The sequence below is a fragment of the Chionomys nivalis genome, chromosome 5 (assembly GCF_950005125.1).
Source record: "Chionomys nivalis chromosome 5, mChiNiv1.1, whole genome shotgun sequence".
In the NCBI taxonomy this organism is placed as follows: Eukaryota; Metazoa; Chordata; class Mammalia; order Rodentia; family Cricetidae; genus Chionomys; species Chionomys nivalis.
The window spans coordinates 86,164,035-86,183,938 of NC_080090.1; the positions used below are offsets into that span (position 1 = coordinate 86,164,035).

The following is a 19,904-nucleotide window of genomic DNA, read 5'->3' on the forward strand; positions in this document are numbered from 1 at the left end:
TTGGTGACGGTTTGGGATCCGCGTCACCAAGTCTACCACACATGTTCTGTAACTAGGTGACCCTCAGACTCCTGTGCGTATCTGACAAGTCTCAGGAAACTCACTCCTTTCCCCAGCCCAGTTGCCCAGCGGCCTCTGACATCCCCCATGGCTTGGCCCCTCAGCAGCTCCTTTAGTCCTCTGCTCTGATAGCTTTCCAGCAGATGCTCCTCTTCACTCTCGGTCACCAGAAGTTAATCAGTTAAGAACAAAAGAACCAAAGCAAACTAGGCTCATTGTGAACCACAGCGGAGTGGAGTGGAGACAGAAACAGCAAAGTCCTCCTCACCCACCACCTCCCTTCCTCGGACCTTTGATCACCCATGCTCGCTCCTGCCTGCCTGTGAGCCAAAGTTCTTGCTGTCTTCGTGATCTGCGATTCTCGGCATGGTTCTCCTACCTCTTGGGTTTGTTGAATTAGAATCAGGCTGGGGATGTGTGTCCCAGGCATGTTAGCTGCTCAGCAGAGGAGAAAGGAGGATCCGGTCTGGGAATGGAAATTCCCACTCTCTTCCCGTGCCCGTGTTGTCTCCATCTTCCTCTCCCACTCCGCCTTTCCTTGCCTGTGTCACGCTCTTTCTAGCTGGCGACACCTCCTCAATTCCACTCTCTTCCCCCAGTGCCTCTGCTCCCTGCTATGGGGACACTTTGTGTTTGGAGCAGACATAGAGGCCAGCATTCAAAATGTCTTCTCTGGGCTCTTACCCTAGCCCTGCCACTGAGATCCAAGAGACTTTTTCTGACGCCCAACATGCAAAGGATTTTTCCTCTCCCCGTGGCTGTTGTTATTGTTTATTTTTATTTTTTACAAAATGGGAGAAAAGAGTGAATTGGGTTGGGGACAGGTGACACATTTCTCCACAAAGGTACAAAACTGCCTGTAGAAAGTCAACTTCAGAGCCCAGGCTATGAGATGAGGCATCCCTGGATACCCCTCTCCCCAAATATCCTTCAGATCCAGCTGGGGGACACTCCCACTTTGGGGTAGGCTCCCAAGACAGAAAGGAGAGGCCTCTTTCAGCCCTTGCCCAGGAGGGGGATGAGCAAGCAACCGAGACTGTACAAAGAAAGAGAGGGTGGGGGCAATCCTGTGGGCCAGGGGCCTAGGGACACAGGCAGGGGACAGCCAAGCTGAGGTTCAGATGCCTCTGGGGAGGTAGGAGGCTCTAGGCAGAGTCCTTCCTGTTCCTTGGAGACACTCCTCAGAATAGTAGCTGAGGACCCCCAGAAGGCAACAGCCACCATTTTGGAAGCTGCAAGAGCACCCCCAGGAGCCACAGAGCCCCATCTTTCTTGGTCAAGCTGCCAGGCCTCGAGCATGTGGATTGACTCCACTTTCCTGGCAGGTGTCTGGCCCAGATTACTTTTCTTTTAGTGTAGAGTTGGCCTAGTTATTTCTCTACTGCTGAGACCTGGCGGAGCTTCAGGAATGTAGAGACAATGGCGGTGACACTGTCTCTCCATCTGAGCATCTGGGCGGATTCCTCCCTGGATTCCAGGGCAGGACAAGGGGTGCAGACACTACTCGGAAAGACGGGGTGCTCCAGCCCCAGAAAGCCCAGGCTGGAAGCAGAGGTTTCTCACCCACCCCCTGCTTGGGCTGGCCTCTGCCAAGGTGGGCTGCAAGCCCAGCTGCCAGCAGAAGGACAGCAAGAGCCAGGATGGCTATGAGCCCAGGCTGGTCCCCCAGGGCTCTATGGCAAGGAGAGGCCTCTTTAGTCCTGGCCCAAACACAGGCCAACTGGGTGTGGGCATCAGCGAAGGCCACTTGCAGGCAGGCCCAGTACTCTGTGGCCGGCAGGAGGCGGGTAATGTTGTAGCGGTGGGTGCCCTGGGGCAGCCGAGCCAAAGCAGTGGCTTCATGGTCCCGGAGGGAAGAGGCGCTAGACCAGGTGAGATTGGTGGAGACTATGTTGGGTGGGGGCACCCAAGACAGCAGGATATGATATGGGTGTGTCTCCTGCACACGGAGCTCCAGTCCTGGTCCCTTGTCCCTGCCTTGCTGGAAGGGAGCATGGCCAACCACAACACTGACTGTCTTAGTGTCAGTCCCAACCAGGTTCTGGGCCACACAGGTATATAGCCCCGCCTCTTCTGCTGTCACCCTTCTCAACTCTAGGGTCCCCTCGGGGAATACCCGGTACCTCCTGCCTGCATGAGCGGGTGTCAGTCGCACTCCAGCTGGAGAGACCCAGTAGATCTCCGGCTCTGGTTCAGCCAGTGCCCGACAGTGAAGTACCATGCTCTCTCCGCTGGCCACCTGCAGCCTGGAAGGGAAGCTGCGGGGAGAGATGAGGGGCAGGCAGTGGTCTGTCATCTCCCGGAAGGGCACCTCCCGGACTGGGAGGCGCTGCAGGTCCGGAGGCTCAGCACACAGGGTGGACTGTGGTTCGATGAAACGAACGTGGGTGCCCGTGGCATTGGCCCAGCGGATGACACAGTCGCAGCGGATGGGGTTGCCGTGGAGCCCCACCTCCTGCAGGTTGGGCAGAGATTCTACTGTCTGCTGGTGCAAGGCACTGAGAGCATTGTTGTTGAGCATGAGGGTCTCCATCTGGGGCAGGTGGTGGAAGGCGCGGGGATGGATGAAGGAAAGCCGCGGGTTATTGGTGATGTCCAGCTTGGTCAGCTCAGGGAGATTTACCAGGGCGAACTTGTCAATGGAGACCAGCTCCTCCATGTTGTTCAGTCCCAATTCCTTGAGGTGCAGCATGTTGGCGAAGTCTCCCGGCCCTACCCGCTGCAGTGGGTTCTTGTTCAGGTCTAGGAACTTGAGCCCAGGTACCTGCTCCAGTGCCCGCTTGGGTACCTGGGCCAGCTGATTGTCGTAGAAAGAGAGGCTCTCCAGACTTTGCAGTCCTTCTAGGGCATAGTCCGAGATCTCCCGCAAGCTCATGCCTGCCAGCACCAGGCTGCGCAGGTTGGCCAGGGGTCGGAAGTTCATGTCCAAGATGGCGTCCACCTTGTTGCCACCAATCATGAGGATTTCCAAGCTGGGCAGCACGTCGAACCAGCGGCTGTCGATGGTCCTAAGCAGGTTGGAGTTGAGGTGCAGTCGCAGCAGGTTGCTGAGGCCTTCAAAGGCCCTGGGGGCGATGCGGCACAGCTGGTTATGGTTGAGATAGAGCTCCTGCAGGCTGGTCAGCCCAGCGAAGCTGTGGTCCTCCAGCCGGCTTAGCTGGTTCTCTTCTAGATGTAGGCTCAGCAGCTGAGGCAGGGCCTGGAAGTCACAGTCTCGGGCATCTGAGAAGCTGTTCTGGGACAGATCCAGCTCTGTGAGGTTGGTCAAGTAGGCGAGCTCAGTCTGGTCTATCCGGCTGATGCTGTTACTCTGCAGGAGCAGGGTCTGTGTCCCCGCGGGGATCCCCGGAGGCACTGCCATCAGGAAGAGGTCATTGCAGTCCACAGTGGCAGCCTCGCGGTAGGATGACCGGGGCGTGTACCAGGGCCGGATCTGGCAGGCACACTGAGGAGGGCAGGGCACACGCCAGGGTACCACAGGTACCGCGGCAGTGGTACCAGCTGCCCAAGATAGCAAGAGGGCAGCCACGAGGAGCCTCATGGTGGAGCTGGAAGGCAGGGGACCCTCCACAGGAAGAGTCCTGCTCTTCGCGACTTGCAGACTGAGGGTCAGCAGCCCTGCCAAGGTCTGAGGAACCATCCTCTCAGGGCAGTCATTCTACATGGCGTGGGTGGGCATCACTTCGTGCCCTCCTGGGTGTGGGTCCTCATCTTTGTGCACTAGACTGGGACGTCACTCATTTCCTCGCTGGGCAGCCCTGGAAGAAGACAACAGAGTTAGGGATGTGCAGAGTTAAGCGGTGGAATCTGTTCCTCCAGCCTCCCCTGGTGGACTCCAGGAACTGGCCTGGATGGGAACCAGGCTTCCTGGGCCCTGTTCTGCAGCCCTCCAGGTTCTTCTCCTACTACCTTCTCTAAGTCTTTGGATAACTCAGAGGTGTGTATGTGTGTGGTATAGTGTGGTGTGTGACGGTGGGGAGTATAGGTTATGTGTATGGATTGGTGTGGTGTGGTGTGGTGGGTGACAGTGGGGAGTACTGGTTATGTGTGCATGTTTAGGACGAAAGGAGAATGTGTGAGCTGAAATTGTCATCACTGGAGCCCGGATAAACGTGGAATAGATTTTTTGACCTTTCTTGCTTTTTCACTGGGTAAGTGAGATAAATGATGGTTTCTAGACATTTCTCTGGTGAGGCAGGAGACAGGAGGTAGTGGAAACAAACCCAGCTCTAAAATATGGGGTAGGCTTCCCAGGACTCTGGAGCTGGGCAGTGGATCTTGACCACATTTACGTAGGCTGGGGTGCTGGAGCATCCTTCCTGGTCTTCTGGGTGAACTTCCCATCCTGAAGGCATGGGCCTTCCTCTCTCAAGGGCCTGTTAGAGTTTCCGGGCAGATGTTTGGGGCTGGAGTCTATTTGCCTCAGCCCTCAAGTATGGTCTTCTGTAATCTGCTGTTTCTGCCCCTCATACTCTCTGCACAAACCTTTTTGGGGTGAACTGACATGCCATCCCCTTTTGTCTCATTTCTCCCAGGCAACTTCTGTTTGTTCTTCACGACTCTCAAGTCAGAGAGTTTCTCTGGGGCTACAGGATTTCTCGGAGGACAATAAACTCTTAGACAACAGACATTGGGGCACACAGGGCGTGGCTGGTGCTCACTGTAGTCCCACATCCTCAGAACCCTCCCCTCAGGGCTTTCCTCCACCTGGAACCCAAGGCACTGGTTTCCTCCCTCCTGGGTGTATGCAATCAACCTGGCTTCTCTTTCAGACCCTAAGGCCGAGGGACATCAAACCTTGGCTTAAAACAGAAGATGGACACAAAACCGGGCCAGATCCGAGCTGTCCTTTTCAGCCTGGTCTGACTCCTCAGGAGAGGTAGCCCTTCAGCGGTAGGTATACAGGATGCGTTTCTAAGACTCTGAGCAGCTTATTTCCTGTGTAGCTGTCCTAAGAGGCCTGTGAGTACGTAGGTCCAGAAGAACCCAGAGAACTCTGCTCGAGTCTCCATGCTGGGAAACATCCACAGATAGAAAAGAAGCCCAAACTGAAGGCTGTGTCATTTATACGTCACTGCTCCGCCTCGGGTCTTGCCCAGCTTGCTTTGGACCCAAGGTTGGGGTGCACTGACTGTCCTGAGGTAGGCTGGTGCCATTCCTGTCTTCCCGGTGAGCTCTCCTTGCCAGGAAGCTGCAGGAAGCTCAGAGCGGTGTTAACCAGCTTCCAGGCGGTGCCTCTAGCTGGCCACACGGGGCTCTTTGCCTCATCATCCTGCTTCTGGGACGCTGGGAGGGGAGCCATGGGGGCAGGGCACCCCTCCCTGAGCAGGAGAGCAGCAGGCCTGTGTACAGCCGACTGCGGCCCACTTCCCGCAGCAGCTATTTCTGAAGGTGGGAAAAACAACGGTGACTTGAAAGGCTCGGAGGTTTGTGTGTGTGTGTGTGGGTCTGTGTGCACTGCCACGGAGATCGCAGGGTAAACAAACACACGTGTGCACATGAGTGCCTGCCTACATACATGTGCAATGGAAGCCTGGGGAAGCCAGCCACCCCGGCTAGTAACTGGGGCTCGTGGAGGGGGAGGGGTGCTGTGGTGTCCTTTGTGGGTTGGGAAGCTGCAGGAAACAAGAGGCACCTGCCATGCAGATGATGGCTCCCATGCCAGAGGCTAGGATACCAAGCTTGCCTCTACCTCTGCCCTAGGACAAGCTCCTTGATCCCTCCAAGCGTCTGTTGCTTTCTGTCCCCTTTATTTTCTTAAAGAAAGATAGTCATGAGGCTGAGACTGAAATGGCATGTGGCTCACGTAGCGAGTTCTAGAAATGTTAGCTCCTTTTCCAGGGTCGGGAGGTGCTTCTGCCACATAAAGACCTTTCTCCTCCCTCCCCTCTTCCTTCCTTTCTTCTCTTCATCCTTTCTTCCTCTTGCTATGTGGCTGAGGCTGTCCTTGAACTCAGGATCTCCTTTTATCTCCCAAGTGCTCCGAGCACAGGAAGGCAACACTGTGCTCAGTGGTCACATGACTTCTGAAGGAACAATAGTCTTCTAGGCAACAGACAACGGGGTGCAATAAGCTTCCTCTCTACTAAGCTTAGCCCTTGGGTTCCCAATACTGGCCCCCAAGGTGGGGTGGAGAGCTGTGAACTGGCAACATAGCCATCCAGAAAAGAATGCCAGTGGGTGAGGACAGCCCAGGACAGTTCCCAGCTGGAGAGAAAGCAGAGGTTGAATAGGCAGTAAGGACTCCTCAGAGGGGACCTCAACGTGTCACCTGACCTTTAGATAAGACCTGTGCCCTGGCTTCCCTCTCCTCCTTGTTCTGAGAGTCAAGCTAGCATTCAGTTATGCTCAAGGCGCTAGGAAGCCACCAAAACCTAAAGTTCCATGGCAGACAGCTCCCCTGCTGGCCTTATCCAGCTACCTGGGCAGGAGCTGCAGAGTGCGCTATTCATGGGCTAGGATCAGGGCTGGTTTTAAGAGGAAGAGAGAAATGGCAGCTGAATCTGGGACCCTAAAGGGTGGCAAACCCTTGGAGGAGTTCTTCTCTTGAGGCTGGGCACCAAGCCCCTCTGTGGATGGAGCCCAGAGCTGCCTACTCGCTTGCCATCACTGTAAAGGCTGTCACAGCCCTGCTCATTCAAGCTGGTTAGCAAGAGTTTCTGCAGAGAAAGCAAATGTCTTTCTTCTCTAAGATCCAGGTGACCAGGAGTGCATGGGCACACACACATCTTCCAGCTGGTCTGTGAGCTCCCCGGGTCCACAGAGAATCAAGGGAAGCTGTGCACTTGGGGGCGAATATGAATAATAAAACCTACAGAATACAGAACATTACGTTTCATATCTCCACCCGCTCCATGCGTGGGCAACGAAGGGATTCTTTACTTAAGTTCTGTCAGGGAGACAACCAAGGTTCAAGAAAAGTTATAGCAGAGGTTACACAGCTTCTATGTGGTAAGGGAAACCCAATTATTATTATTATTATTATTTACTATAATCTACCCCACCAGCCCAATCAACAGAGATCAATGTTTGCTTGAGGGCAGCTGGTATCAGACTGGCTTGGAACACTTGCCTCAGTTGCAAGGACTTGGGTCCTTAACAAATATATCTTGTCCCCTGATAGCCCACCAGCCCCCTTCCTTGGCTCCTGGCTAGACACCCTTGAGGAACATTCAGGAAGGACTCTGTTACTGTTTGAGTCTTGATGGGCCTGGAACCACAGGGTCAAACAAAGCTCAGAGCTGCACACGGACCCGACCTTGCCATTTGACTGTGAAGCGGGTGTTGGAGGGTCCTGGAGTCATTCTCCAGGCCCCATGGCTGGTGGCTTCCTCCAAAGGCACACCATTAGCTTGGAAGGGCTCGCACTACAAATCCCAAAGGACTCATTTCCAGTTGGATTCATCTTTGAATTTGGCAGAAGGCATGGAATCGATCCTCCAGTCCTTCTAAGAAGACCCGTGGCAAATCTCTGAAGGAAGAGTTTTGGGGGACACTGTCATTCCATTTCCCTTCTCTGTCCCAATCTCCCGCAGCACAGGGGTGGGAGAGTCTCCCTTCCACCTTCCTACGGCCCCCCCTTCCTTTCCTAGCCCCCTCCCCCAGCAGCCTTTCAGCGGGATGCCAGCAGGCAGGAAGCTACACTTGCCTGGCCTTGACAGCTTTAGTACCAGGTCTCTCTGAGCTGTGGAGAACAGATGGGCGGGCGTAATTGAGTGCAGCATTGATAAACTCCGGCCTCCTCAGCAGCAGATAAGCCCTGGACAGGAGCTGCAGAGGAGGGTGGAAGGCCGGCTTCCATCTGTACATGCGGCCTCCAGTTCCTCTGGGAGGTGAATAGGTCCCTCACTCCTGCCTCTCACTTAATCACACACAACCAGAGCTTCTGCACAGGAGCCCCTGTGTTTATCTAGTCTTCCAGAGCCTGAATCCCATAGATAATTTATATGAAGGGGGGCTGTTGGTGCAGAAGGCTTTGCCTTGGAGTTTGAGCCCGTCTCTTCCACTCTCCATGTGACTTTGGGCGAAGCAGTCAGCTTCCTAGGCCTTATCAGCCATGGAGACAGCAATGTAATAACTCGGCTCCCTTCACTTCTTCCATCATCATGGCTTCCTATCGTATCTCCGCGCCTCACCTTTTGTAACACTTTGAGTTGTGAGGTATAAGATTAACTACACAGGCGTGTGTATAACGAAGACTCTGGCCCCAGGCTCCATGAACTCAGGCCAATACCGGGTCAGCCACACTCAGATCTAGATGTGACTATCCCAGAACTCATCCTTCATGCCCTTGCAGGTCAATCCGCAGCCCTACCTGGTAACTGCAGTCCTGACCTCTCACCTCATCAGCCAGTGTCATCTTTAAGTTCCGCTTCCCTCTTTCTTCTCCACCGTAAATTGAGAACAAGGTCAGTGGACCTGGGTGATTCACGGAACAACTCTTATCACTCCCAAGTGGGTCAGAGCCTCTCGGCATCCTTCTCAGGCAAGGTGGGGGCTTCTTTCTTGTCCTTACATCTAGAAACAGTTCTATGCCTCAGGGTCCCAGCTCTGACTAGAATCCTCATGGCCTGGACCTAGGTGTTGAGACAGGAAGAGTGCTTGGTGATCTCCGCTACCCCTGTTTCTAGGTCTTCTCCTCACAGAGCCCCGGGGCAGTAGTCAAGAGGATTCACAGGAGTTACCGCGCACTCTTAGCTTCCCCCATATCTCTCTACCTGGCAGTCTCGGAACCCCTCACATTCATCTCATCCCAAAGCCAGCAGCCCTCCCACCAGCCTGCTTCTTTGGTCCCTTGGTTGTGGATTTCAGCAGCCACCAGTGCCTAAGACTGGAAATCACTATTTTGAATCGCACCTTTTCCCCTGGCAAATACACCTACATTCTGTCTTTATTGCCAGTCTTGACTCTTATGGCGGCCTCTTCCATGCTCTCCTATTCACATTAGAGGGGACCTCACACTCCTAGACCTGCCTCTCTCTCTGCTACACCCAACCTGCCACTGTCTTACCCACAGGTTCTCACCCTGACTGTTGTGCCCTGTTCCTTTCAACCATCAAACTCTTATGCCGCCACCAAACCTATCCCCCAAACCACTTCAACTGAAAGGAGATGCGTGGCATCCCTGGGGGCTCGTGTGCCTGGTTTCCTGTATGCCAGCTACTTTGCCAACAATCCTGTAAATGAAGTGCCTCTTAGATGAGAAACTTAGAGAAGGGACAAGATTGAGGTCCTACAGCTGGGACATAGAGGGTCAGGAGGGACCCAGTAGATCTCATTCACAGCCATGGTTATTTCTGGGATTCTGGTGCCAGAGCTCAGCTGGTCTGCCGGGGGGGGGCACAGTGGGGAGGGTGAGATTCCTTTATTTCAGCCTTTCTTTCTCCTCGTCGCTGGAATTTTAGAGGTCCAGGTTCTGATAAATCTCTTTCCTGGGTGGGGAGGGAAGGGTCTTGTTACCAGGCAGGAGTCTCTACAGTGTCCAGGCAGAGGGTGTGTAGCTCCAAGCTGGAAGGGAGCCTGCCTCATTATTTCTTGATTAGAACGGAGGGTGCCAGTAGGTAGCACACAGTCATTTCTGTCTGATCGCACTGCACCAAAACAAGCTGCAGGGGAGCAGGGCCTGCAAGCCCAGGCAGAGAATGGCTCAGGCTGAGCCCATCTCCTGATGCTGCCAGGGTTTCTGCAAACCTGCAGGAACTGCTCCCTGACCAGGACCTCTCTCCTGAGCTCCTGGGGTGCCCTGCATCCCTCCGTGAGAACCTGCCTGTTCTCCTGCAGACTGAGAACTCTGCAGGGCCAGGTGCCTTGCTCAAGCTCACCGTAGGAACTCAGAATGTATCTGGACAAGGGACAGGCAGGGCAGGGCAGGGCAGGGCAGGGCAGGGCAGGGCAGGGCAGGGATGTCTGTCTGTCTTAGAGATCAGAAGCCACAGGGATCAAGGGCCCAGAGAAGAGGCCATTGTGTAGGCTTTTCCTTCTGCCTCTTTTCCTGCCCTTAAAGGAGGCCAGCATCATCCCGGAGTCTGTTTTTCCTGGTTTCAGGCCTTTCTGTGGCCATTTTGCCTTCCAGGTCACTGCTCCTGAGTGAAAGTCACTTTGTTCTCATTCAAGTTTCTGTCTGGCTTAACAGGATCTTGCGTTCACCTTCACCCTTCTGGAGCTTTCTCTGAACCCCTCTAGAAATTCCAGACTCTACTAGCCTCTGCTCTGAGGCCAGAAATACTGGCTGTGGAGGGGGCTCCACCGTGGAATCCTGTTGCCGGCTACGCAAGTGTTCTTGGGCCTCCTCATCTGTCACACCGGGAGAAATGTGCCTCCTGCTGGAGCTGGAGAAAATGTCCATCCACAAAGCACCTGGGGCTCTGAGACCCCCTTTCCCTTTGCATCAGTGTCCTCACATTTCCTCGGCTGGACTGGACTGTACCTCGCCTTCTAGATCACCCATGTTTTAGGAGGTAGGGCCATTTCCTCTGCAGCTGGTACCCTTTCCAAGAGAATCAGCCCTCTTCCAAAGCGCTGAAAGTGCTCCCTGGCACCTTCAATGGGGATCCTTGGCTCCAGGTTTCAGGACAGCTCAAGGACATGAGCCACCAGCAGATCACAGATGCCTGACAAAACATTTGCTCAATAAACAGGTCAGAGGCCACAGCTGCTGAGCAGTGCCTCTGCGCCCTCCCCCTCCCCCGTGCTCCCTGCCAAGACCCCTAGGGCTGCTCCTGCGATGGACCTTCCACCGCCCCAGTCACAAGCCAGATGGGCAGTCTAGACCGGCTGCTGCTCAGGTGCTGGGCAGATTCAGCAGCCTTCCCCGGCTATCTCATGAGCCAGGGCCCCAGCCAGGACGGCCCTTGGCCACAGGCAGCTAGGAGCAGGGGGAAGGAAGGGAAGGCAGAAAAGAGGGATACAGGCAGTTCTTTCTGTCCCCCCACCCTTGCTCAGCCAGGTCCTCAACCTGAAGTTCCGTTCTCTACTGTACATCTAGGAAAAGCCTTCCCGCCTCAAGCCTCAGTCACTGGCGCCTCTGTGGATGAGTAACACCCCCCCCAACCCCCCCCACTCCCTATGAAGCCACAGCCTGCAATCCTGAGGGGCTCTTGTCTCCTCTCTGTGCACAGTTAGGGAGGGTAGAAGGTCCCAAGGCCCCGATGACAGGGAAGCATGGAGAGGAAGACTCTGCCCTGCGTGTGAGGAGGAGCTTTGTGTCTCCCTGGCACCTGGTTACACACAGGGGAAGGTGGGATGGCAGGGCGGACGGCAGAGCGAATGCAGAGCAGGCTAGTTAAACACGGAGAAAGGCTAAACCCTTTCTCACGGAAAAGGAAAATGAAATCAGAATGAAAATTGATGAGGCGGGGAGAAGAGGAGACTCGTTCCATCAGAGGTCTACCAGATGAAGCCCCAAGATAAATCACACTGCGGAAGGAGGCCCCGGGCTCGAGGGCGCAAGCCTTCCCCTGTCAGATATGACAGGCAGGCTGGGAGATAAATGGTTGCAGCTGAGGCTCCCAGTGGGTGTTTTTCTTTCTCTCCTTTCCCCTCACTGCAGCGAGATAGCCTGCGGGTCCTCACCAGTCTTCCAGGTTCGCCCTAGCCATCCTTTCCCTCAGCTATCTCTTCTTTAGCTCTCCCGACCCCATAGGCCTCATTGGTGACCTCGTAGCTCAGGTCTTTCTTACTCTTTCCACGGTCACCTGGACTGCCCTACAGTCACAGGGAACTCACGGCAGGGCAGGGCTTGGGGATCAGGGCTAGTCAGTACAGCCCAGGTCAGGGCTGGGAGCAGCTTTGGATCATGGCCTCACCCCTGAGAAAGTTCTCAGAAATGCAGATTCTCGAGCTTACTAGCCCTCCAGGATCAGAGGCTGAGGGTGGGGCCTAGAAATCCAAGTTTGAGCTTGGATGACTTCTGCAGTCCAACTCTGAAAACCAAGGAACGAACGTTAGAAATCTCAAAAGCATCTACTCATGATGTGCTCCATGTTGCTCTCTTGAGAGGTTAGGTCTTGACATCCTAACAGGATGGAGTCTTCCAGAACCCCCTCACCTCCTCTGTCCTTGGCACAGAGAAACTTCCAGGAGCATCGATAAAGGTCTGGTGGCATGCTGGGCACTCTACCTATGGGAATGGCAAGGGACACAGCGTGGGAAGCGCAGGTGAGGTTGCTCAACTTGAGAACAAGACAAAGGAAAACTCCCTATGGAATATAAAGTTGTTACAGGACAGTAGGCTCGACTGTGGGAACAGGCACAGTCCCACCACAGGTAGGAAGTTAGGCAAATATTCAGAGGAAATATGCTAAAAATTGGTGTGCAGGCCAGCTTTATATCAATTTGACACAAATTATAGTCATTTAGGAAGAGGGAGTTACGGCTGAGAAAATACCCCTACCAGACTGGCCATTTTGATTGGTGATTGACGTGAGCTGGCACTGTGGGCAGTGGGCAGGTCCTGGCAGACTGAGCATGAGGTGCAAGCCAGTAAGCAGCACTCTTCCTTGGCCTCTGTATCAGTTTTTCCTTCTGGGTTCCCGCCTTGAGTTCCTGCCCTGAGTCCTTTGATGATAGACTGACTGGAAGCTTAAGAGGCAATAAACCCTTTCCTTCCCAAATTCCTTAAGGTTATGGCGTTATCACAGCAGCAGAAACCCTCGCTGAGACAATGAGTGAACTTAGTGGGTGCTTTGATAAGATTGCTTTAAAATCTCCCTTGGGGGGCTGGAGAGATGGCTCAGTGGTTAAGAGCACTGCCTGCTCTTCCAAAGGTCCTGAGTTCAATTCCCAGCAACCACATGGTGGCTCACAACCATCTGTAATGAGATCTGGTGCCCTCCTTTGGCCTGCAAGCATATATGCAGGCAGAATACTGTATACGGAAATAAATAAATAAATAAATAAATAAATAAATCTTTAAAAAAATCTCCCTGGGGTGGAGGGCGAAGATCCTAGAGGGAGCCTGGACCAAGAAGGTCTCTAGAAGTAGAGGATGGTGGAAGACATTCAGCACTTAGTGGGGGCATCATGAGCAGAGGCCTGGGAACAAACTGTAGGAAGTAAATGCCGAGGAGTGTGTTTCTCTGTGAGCAGAGCGGTCGTGAGGACTGCAGGTGAGAGGCAGCGTGGTTGGACATGATCCTGTAGACCAAGTGTACTCACAGGGACCAGGGAGCTCATTACAGCTCCAGCCACCATGAATAATAACATACTGAACCGGATGCACCTTGCGATTGAGATTCTACCATTCCCAGATTCTTGCATTAAAAGCATGATCCCTGGCAGGCATGGTGGCTCAAGTCCCATTACTCAGGAGGCAGAGGCAGGACCATCTCTGAGTTTGAGGCCAGCCTGTTCTACAGAGTGAGTTCCAGGACAGCTGGGGCCATTACACAGAGAAAGCCTGTCTCAAAAAAAACTGAAATAAAAATGAAAAAGAAACACAATCCCCAATGGTACAGTGTTGGAAGTGTTTAGGTCAGATTGGCTCTACCATCCTGAATGAACACGTGATATTTTGAAAGTTGTGAGAGAGGGACTTGGTCTTTTTCTGTCAGTCTGCTTTTTTTTCCATGTGGAGATACTGCGTTTCCCAGAGAACCCAGAGTTCAGAAAACTATCTTGGAAACAGACAGCAGGCCTCACTGAAGGCTGACGCCTTGATCTCTGATGCTTGACTTCCAAACTTGTGAGAAACCAATTTCTGGTCTTTATAGATGCCCAGTTTTTGGTGCTGTCTTGAAGCTGCTCAAGGGAGACATGTTTGACAGTCACAGATGCTACTGCCCCTATTTTAATGGGAAGAGTATCAAGTGACTCAATCAACTTCACACAGCAAACAGTAATGGGCCAAGGCGAGAAGGCAGTGTGCTTCCGGCCTGGTCCTGATTTCCCCTATGGAAAGGCAACAATCACGGTAGCCCCTGAGACAGCCTGATGGTGATCCAGGCCTTGGACTGGACATCTGGCAGGAGGGGCTGACTGTGTGCTCACAATGCCATTGTGATGTGGGAATGACAGGTCCCATTGCTGTGTGAGAAGGTGAGGGCCTGGCCTGAGAGCGTTCAGCAGCAAAGCCAGGTCACTGCTGGCTGGTGCCAACACCTATGCTCCGGGATCTGATTCTTCATGACCCTCCAGCCCCACTGCTCAATTCTCTTCCATCCCAGAATGGAATGGGAGGGAAGTTCCAGTTGACTTCTTGTTCAATCCCCTTTGGGTCCGGGCCAATGCAAGAAAAAGAAGCGGGTCTCTGGCCCAGGTTTACAGGCCTTCCTCAAGGACAAGCTCTACCCGGGCACAGCTTCTCCTTCCTCCATACCTGTGCAGCCTGAAAGCCCAGAGTGCCAGGCAGGCTGACAGCTCCCGAGCCCTGAGCCCGGTGGAGGGAAATGCTTCCATCTGTGATCAATACCAGGCATAATTCAGTGACTGCAGCAGCAAGTACAAAGGAGTGGAGGTTAAATCAATATTTAGAAGCTTCAAAATTAAACTAATTAAGAGCAAGCCTTAATGGTTTTTTTTACTGTCTGGGAATAAAAAAGACGAAAAGCCCGCCTATATTTCATGATTTTGCTTTGGTGGCTGGTAATAATTTGGAAGAGCAGAAATGGGTGGCGCTCTGGTTGCCCCGTGCTACACTGCAGAAGAAGGGCACCTTGTCTGTGGAGACAGAAGATGGGAGAAACGGGAACAGCAAGGGTGCACGGGAAGAGTGCAAGGCCATTAGCCTGATGTCAGAGGTACTGTGTGCAGCACTGTGTCCCCCCAGAAGAGATATTGAACTCCCACCCTGGGTATTTGTGGATGCACCCTTAGAAAATAGGGTCTTCACAGATGTAGTTAGGCAAAGTTGAGGTCGTCAGGGAGACCCTAATCCTATATGGCTGATGTCCCATAGGAGAAAGAAAATGGTGCATGAGGTGGATACTTAGGGAAAAGGGACAGGATGCAGCTTCAAGCAAAGGAATGTCCCCCTCACCATCCTGCCATTGATGGCTGTCAGCAGAATCCAGCAGAGGCAAGGATGGGTTCCTCTGGTCTTCTTGAGGGAGGCTAGTTCTGCTAACGCCTTGAATTTGAACTTCTAGCCCACAGGACTTCGAGACAATGAGTTTTTATTGTTTGAAGGGATAAGATTATAGTGCTTTATTGTAGCAGTTTTAGGACGATAATCCAGGGATTCTGGGTTCTCATTCCACTCTGCCCCTTACTAACCATGCCAACTAGGGTAAGATGCCCTTCATTTCCTCTTATGAAAAACGTGGTAAGACTGCTCTCTCTTTTAAAGATCTGAAACGAGGGCAAACATGCTTCACAAGCTGTAGGGCTGGCTCAGTCCCTCCCAGTGCCGGGCCACCAGAGGCCCATTCTATAGATCCAATCAGATCACAGGGGAGTGTCCACTGGGTCACTAGAGATGCTGTGGACATCAAAGGTGTTTTTATTGTCATTTTTAGTGGGGTTTTACTTAATGCAAGTTGATCTTTTCTAATCAATAAAAGGGAAGGATTGAATGATATCACCTAAAAGATAGTTTCATTATCACACACACACACTCACACACACACACACACACACACACAACTTATCTGTATATATGATGGCTCACACCTGTAATCTCCTGAGGCAGAAGAATTGCTGTGAGTTTGAGTTCAAGGTCAGCCTGGGCTATTTACTGGGACCCGTGTTCAAAGAAGAAAACGGTGTGCCATTGTTTGTGGTGGTGCACACCTGTAATCACAGCACTTGGAAAGTGAAGGTAGGGGGATCAGTTCAATGCTAGATACTACTACAGAATGAATCTGAGGCTAGCCTCAGCTACACAAGACCCTGTGTCAAACAAACAAATCAAAGACAAGAACCCAGCAAGCCTGTGCAGTTCTATCTTGTTCTCATTATTTTCCCAGAAGTACAGTAAGATTGGTTCTGAGGGGTGCCAGCTTTGATTGACATTTCTGGAGTGTTCTGAGATGTTATCTCTGCCCCTGTTGGCCAGGTTAAGGGAGGGGATCCCAGAGTATTTTCCTTTATCCTCCTTACAGCATGTAGAGTGTCAAGGGACCAGGAAACCAGCAAGCCAGAAATAACATTCTTTCATCAAGATCACTCGAAGCCCTGTGTGGACCTTAAGCAAATGTCCCTAAAGGGCCATTGTACTCAGCACTGTTGCTGCATCCCTGAGTCAGTACAACGGGGCACCTGCTCTGTGGGAACCTCCCCTGGGGTCTGTGGGAGAGGGCCTTCAGGTGGTCTCAGCATCTCAGAAGAAGCTGCAGTTTGTAGCAGTGGGGGTCTCAGACGGGTTCCTAGGGAAGTTAGCACTCTTCTCAGAGGGCATCACCAGAGCGAATGAATATGTTGGCACATCTCTCTCTCACAGGGATGGGCAACAACAGCACCATGATAGCCACCACCATCGCAATGCCACCATCTGAGATTTACTGCCATGTCCCCACTGCGGGGTCAGCCCTCTTTCTCTTCATCAGCCCCATGCCTGCCATGTGCCGTCATTGCAACTGTGGTGGTCAGTGGCTCTGTCTGTCATCCCCACCCATTTGAGTGACCTCCCTGGCATGCTCATCTTCACCTGCCACCACCACCCTGGGCTCCCCAAGATCCTGATCACCATAAGAACACAGCCATGTCTCACAACTGTGGAGTGTACAAGCCCCAGAACAGACCACTGGCAAAGACACATGAGACAGCGAAATTGCAATATGAGATGTGGGTTACAGAAGTGCACACAGAGGAAGTGTGCACACGGGCATGTGGTGCTCACGTGCAGAGTCAGAGGAACAGTCATGGCATGGGAGGGGAGAGCAGGGTCGGGCCCAGATGCCAGGCATGCTCTGCTCTCGACCTACTGGACAGGAAAAGGGTAACTATTTGCTCCCTGTGATGTGTTTTTCAGCTCTTGCTATATCAGAGAATTATGAGGTAATCTTAGCGAGGTGTGGTCGTGGGTTGCCATAATCTCCACATTTGGAAGGCACTGAGAGGGATCTCTGTCTGTCTGTCTGTCTGTCGTCTGTCTCTGAGAAAGCATCTCACTACATATCTCTGACCAACCTGAAACACTCTATGTAGACCAGGCTGGCCTCAAACTCAGAGATCCGCCGGCCTCTGCCTCCCAAGTGCTGGGGTTAAAGGTGTGCGCCACCACCTCCCCGTCTATCTACTCTAGCTCAACTGTATCAGTCTCAGAGGGAAGGATCCAAGTACAGCATTCCAACAGAACTTTCTAGGATTTCTTTGTATGTAAATAATAGTGAAACAAACAAGCAAACAAAACCCTCACAACACCTAAACTCCGGTGTTGTTGATGTTGAACTCTCCAGGGAGAAATGTACCAGAAGGAAGATGGATGATGGACAGAGCTGGTGGAGTTATGGTGAAACCAGGTGGTGGGTGTGGGAGCATCGCCAAGATTTCTCTAACCTTGAGGTCCATGGGAGACTATAGTTTTCACGATGTTGGGTGTGGGGGGACCCCTGACTGCTGTACTGCAGCGCTAGGGCTGGAAACCACGTCTTCAGATGAAAGCAGATGTTTCTCGCGCCTTTTCATGTCAGTTAAAGAGCAAACCTGGCTTCTTGTCCAGCCAGGCAGACTCTGAGCCGGGTTTTGAGGCTCTGCTGAATGAATACAGATGGATCTGCACAGGCTATCAGGGAAGGGAGAGGGGCTGCTTGGGAGATAGTGCTGCGGCCCCCATAGGGCTGCTCTGTGGGCCAGGGCCGGGCTGACACTCACCCTAGTCAGAGTAGGAAGTAGTTCTGCTCTTTGCAGACACCCCCAAACTTCCCAGTTCTAAAGCCCAACTCAGCATTGCCAGCAAGGATTCTTTCCCTCTTATGAAAGACTTGTTTCCTAGCTGATTAATGCAATGTGTGGGGAATGGGACCGGGGGTTGGGGCTGGTGCTTTGGGCATCACGGTGAGTGGCTGGGAGGATGCCACGGGCGGGCATAGTGATGGCAGGAAGACCTGCTCATCTGCATGCTCCTCCATAGCCTGCCCTGGTGCAAATGCCATAGCAACCTCGTGCTCTTTAAACACCGGAGTTTGTGCTGCCATTGCAGAGCAGAATTAGGCAATTTAATTAAGGAGCTGGCAGCAGACAAACTTTGTGAGTTAAAGGCATTTTATTAAATCCCATTGTATTCTGCAGCTTGGTTCCCGCAGGGGCTGTGGAACTGGGAGAAGACAGGAGAATTCGCTGGGGGTTTCTTTTCCCTGCCTTGCTGCCTCTGGTCCTCCCTCTAGCTTCAAGAAAGCATGAGTACATGATGGGGGGCTGTGGGGGCAGGAAGGCAACTGTGATTGCTTGCTCTCCCATCCTTGGGCCCAGGGCAGCAGTGTGGGGAATACAGTTCAAACACCACTATTCAAGCTGTGGGTTTTCTTCAGGCCTGGGTCCAACCCCAGCTTCAATGCAGCTGTGGTTTAGACAGACCTTGGGGGCTCTAAGGCCTCACCTCATTGGGCCCCATTCCCCTGCAGCAGGGACAACTGGCATTCCCATTTTACTGATGAGGAAATGGAGGTATAGAGAAGTGGAAGAAATAACTTCCCGAAAGCCTTGACAACTGCACGTCACAGAGAAGCCCCTCAGGTTTTCTGTGGTATCCATGGTGGTGACACAGACAACATGAAGCTCATGTGACTCCTTGTTTGCACTAAGTGGAACAGGCCCCCTAGCTGGTAATCTCAGCAAGCCTCTGGGAGGCCTTCCTGTGTTCGCTATCACAGGGGCATGGCTTAGTCCTGGCCAATTTTGGAGGCCATTGGCTCTTAGGTCCTCAGTGGGCTCCTGGTCATAGTGCCTCCTTGGTCTCCCCAGGTGCTTAGACCTGTCTGAACTCAAGAGGAGCTAGAGCCCTGCTTCTCAGTGCCAGGGCCTGCTGCAAAGGGAAAGAATTGCCCTCTCCTGACTCTCTTGGACATGGCATCATGGCCTGGGGCCACCCAGCCACCTGGCTCCATGCTTGCTTACCAGGGCAACCTCCTGGATGCCATCTCCTCAGTTTTAGAATGGGGGCGGGAAGTAATGCATGAAATGGACGCAGTAAAGTTAGCAAAGTCCTCTGCCAGGCACTTGCCAGTATCTGACTTCGTAGATCCTCATAGTTCTGCTGCATCATCTTCATCACGCAGAGGAGGAAACGAGGGATAAAAGAGGGTAAGCCTCTGACCAAAGTCACACAGCTAGGAAGGGGCAAGAGCCAGCTGTCAATCATAGGTGATTACGTATAGGCACATCCGCAGCTGTTTGTGTGCATAGCTGTGCACACATTCATAGTCACTGGCCAGAGTTATGCTAATAACTTCTTTAGAGAGAATTCATGTACAGCGAGCTCATAGCCACATATTTTATTTCTTAACTTGATTGGCCACTGCCTTAGCCTGCTTGGACACAGTCACGAAGTACCACAAACTGGGTAGTTAATAAACAACGGAATTGATTTCTCACAGCTCTGGAGCTGGGAGTCCAAGGTGAAGGCATCAGCAGACAAGGTGGAGAGCCTCCTTCTGGTCCACAGGTGAACGTTACCTTCTCAAGGTGCTTGCATGTTGTAGAGCGGCTCAGGAAGTTCTGGGGCTTTAAACAAGCACCCACCCCACTAGTGTGCAAACGCCAACACCTTGCAAATTAGGTTTCAGCACTTGGACAGTGAACACAGCCACCCCATTACCGTAGGGCATGAAACCTTGGTGAAGCACTTCCTGGGTGCACCTTCTCCTTTTGCAGCATGTTCAAGAGCTGCAGCCCTGGGGTCTGGCTGCAAGGCCTCTTAGTGTGGTTGGGAGGCCTCCTCTCTTCCCCATCCCTACCTCTGAGACCCTGGG

At 52.8% G+C, this 19,904-nt stretch overlaps 1 protein-coding gene across 1 annotated transcript in view; it reads right to left on the reverse strand.

The window, feature by feature from the left end:
- Nucleotides 1-819: 819 nt before the first annotated feature.
- Nucleotides 820-19,904, reverse strand: part of Lrrn2 (leucine rich repeat neuronal 2) — a 57,913-nt gene continuing 38,828 nt past the window's right edge. The window contains exon 2 of the mRNA XM_057769093.1: nucleotides 820-3,818. Coding sequence (XP_057625076.1) covers nucleotides 1,463-3,700 — 2,238 coding nt within the window. The 5' untranslated portion in view covers nucleotides 3,701-3,818 and the 3' untranslated portion in view covers nucleotides 820-1,462. The remainder of the gene's footprint in view (nucleotides 3,819-19,904) is intronic.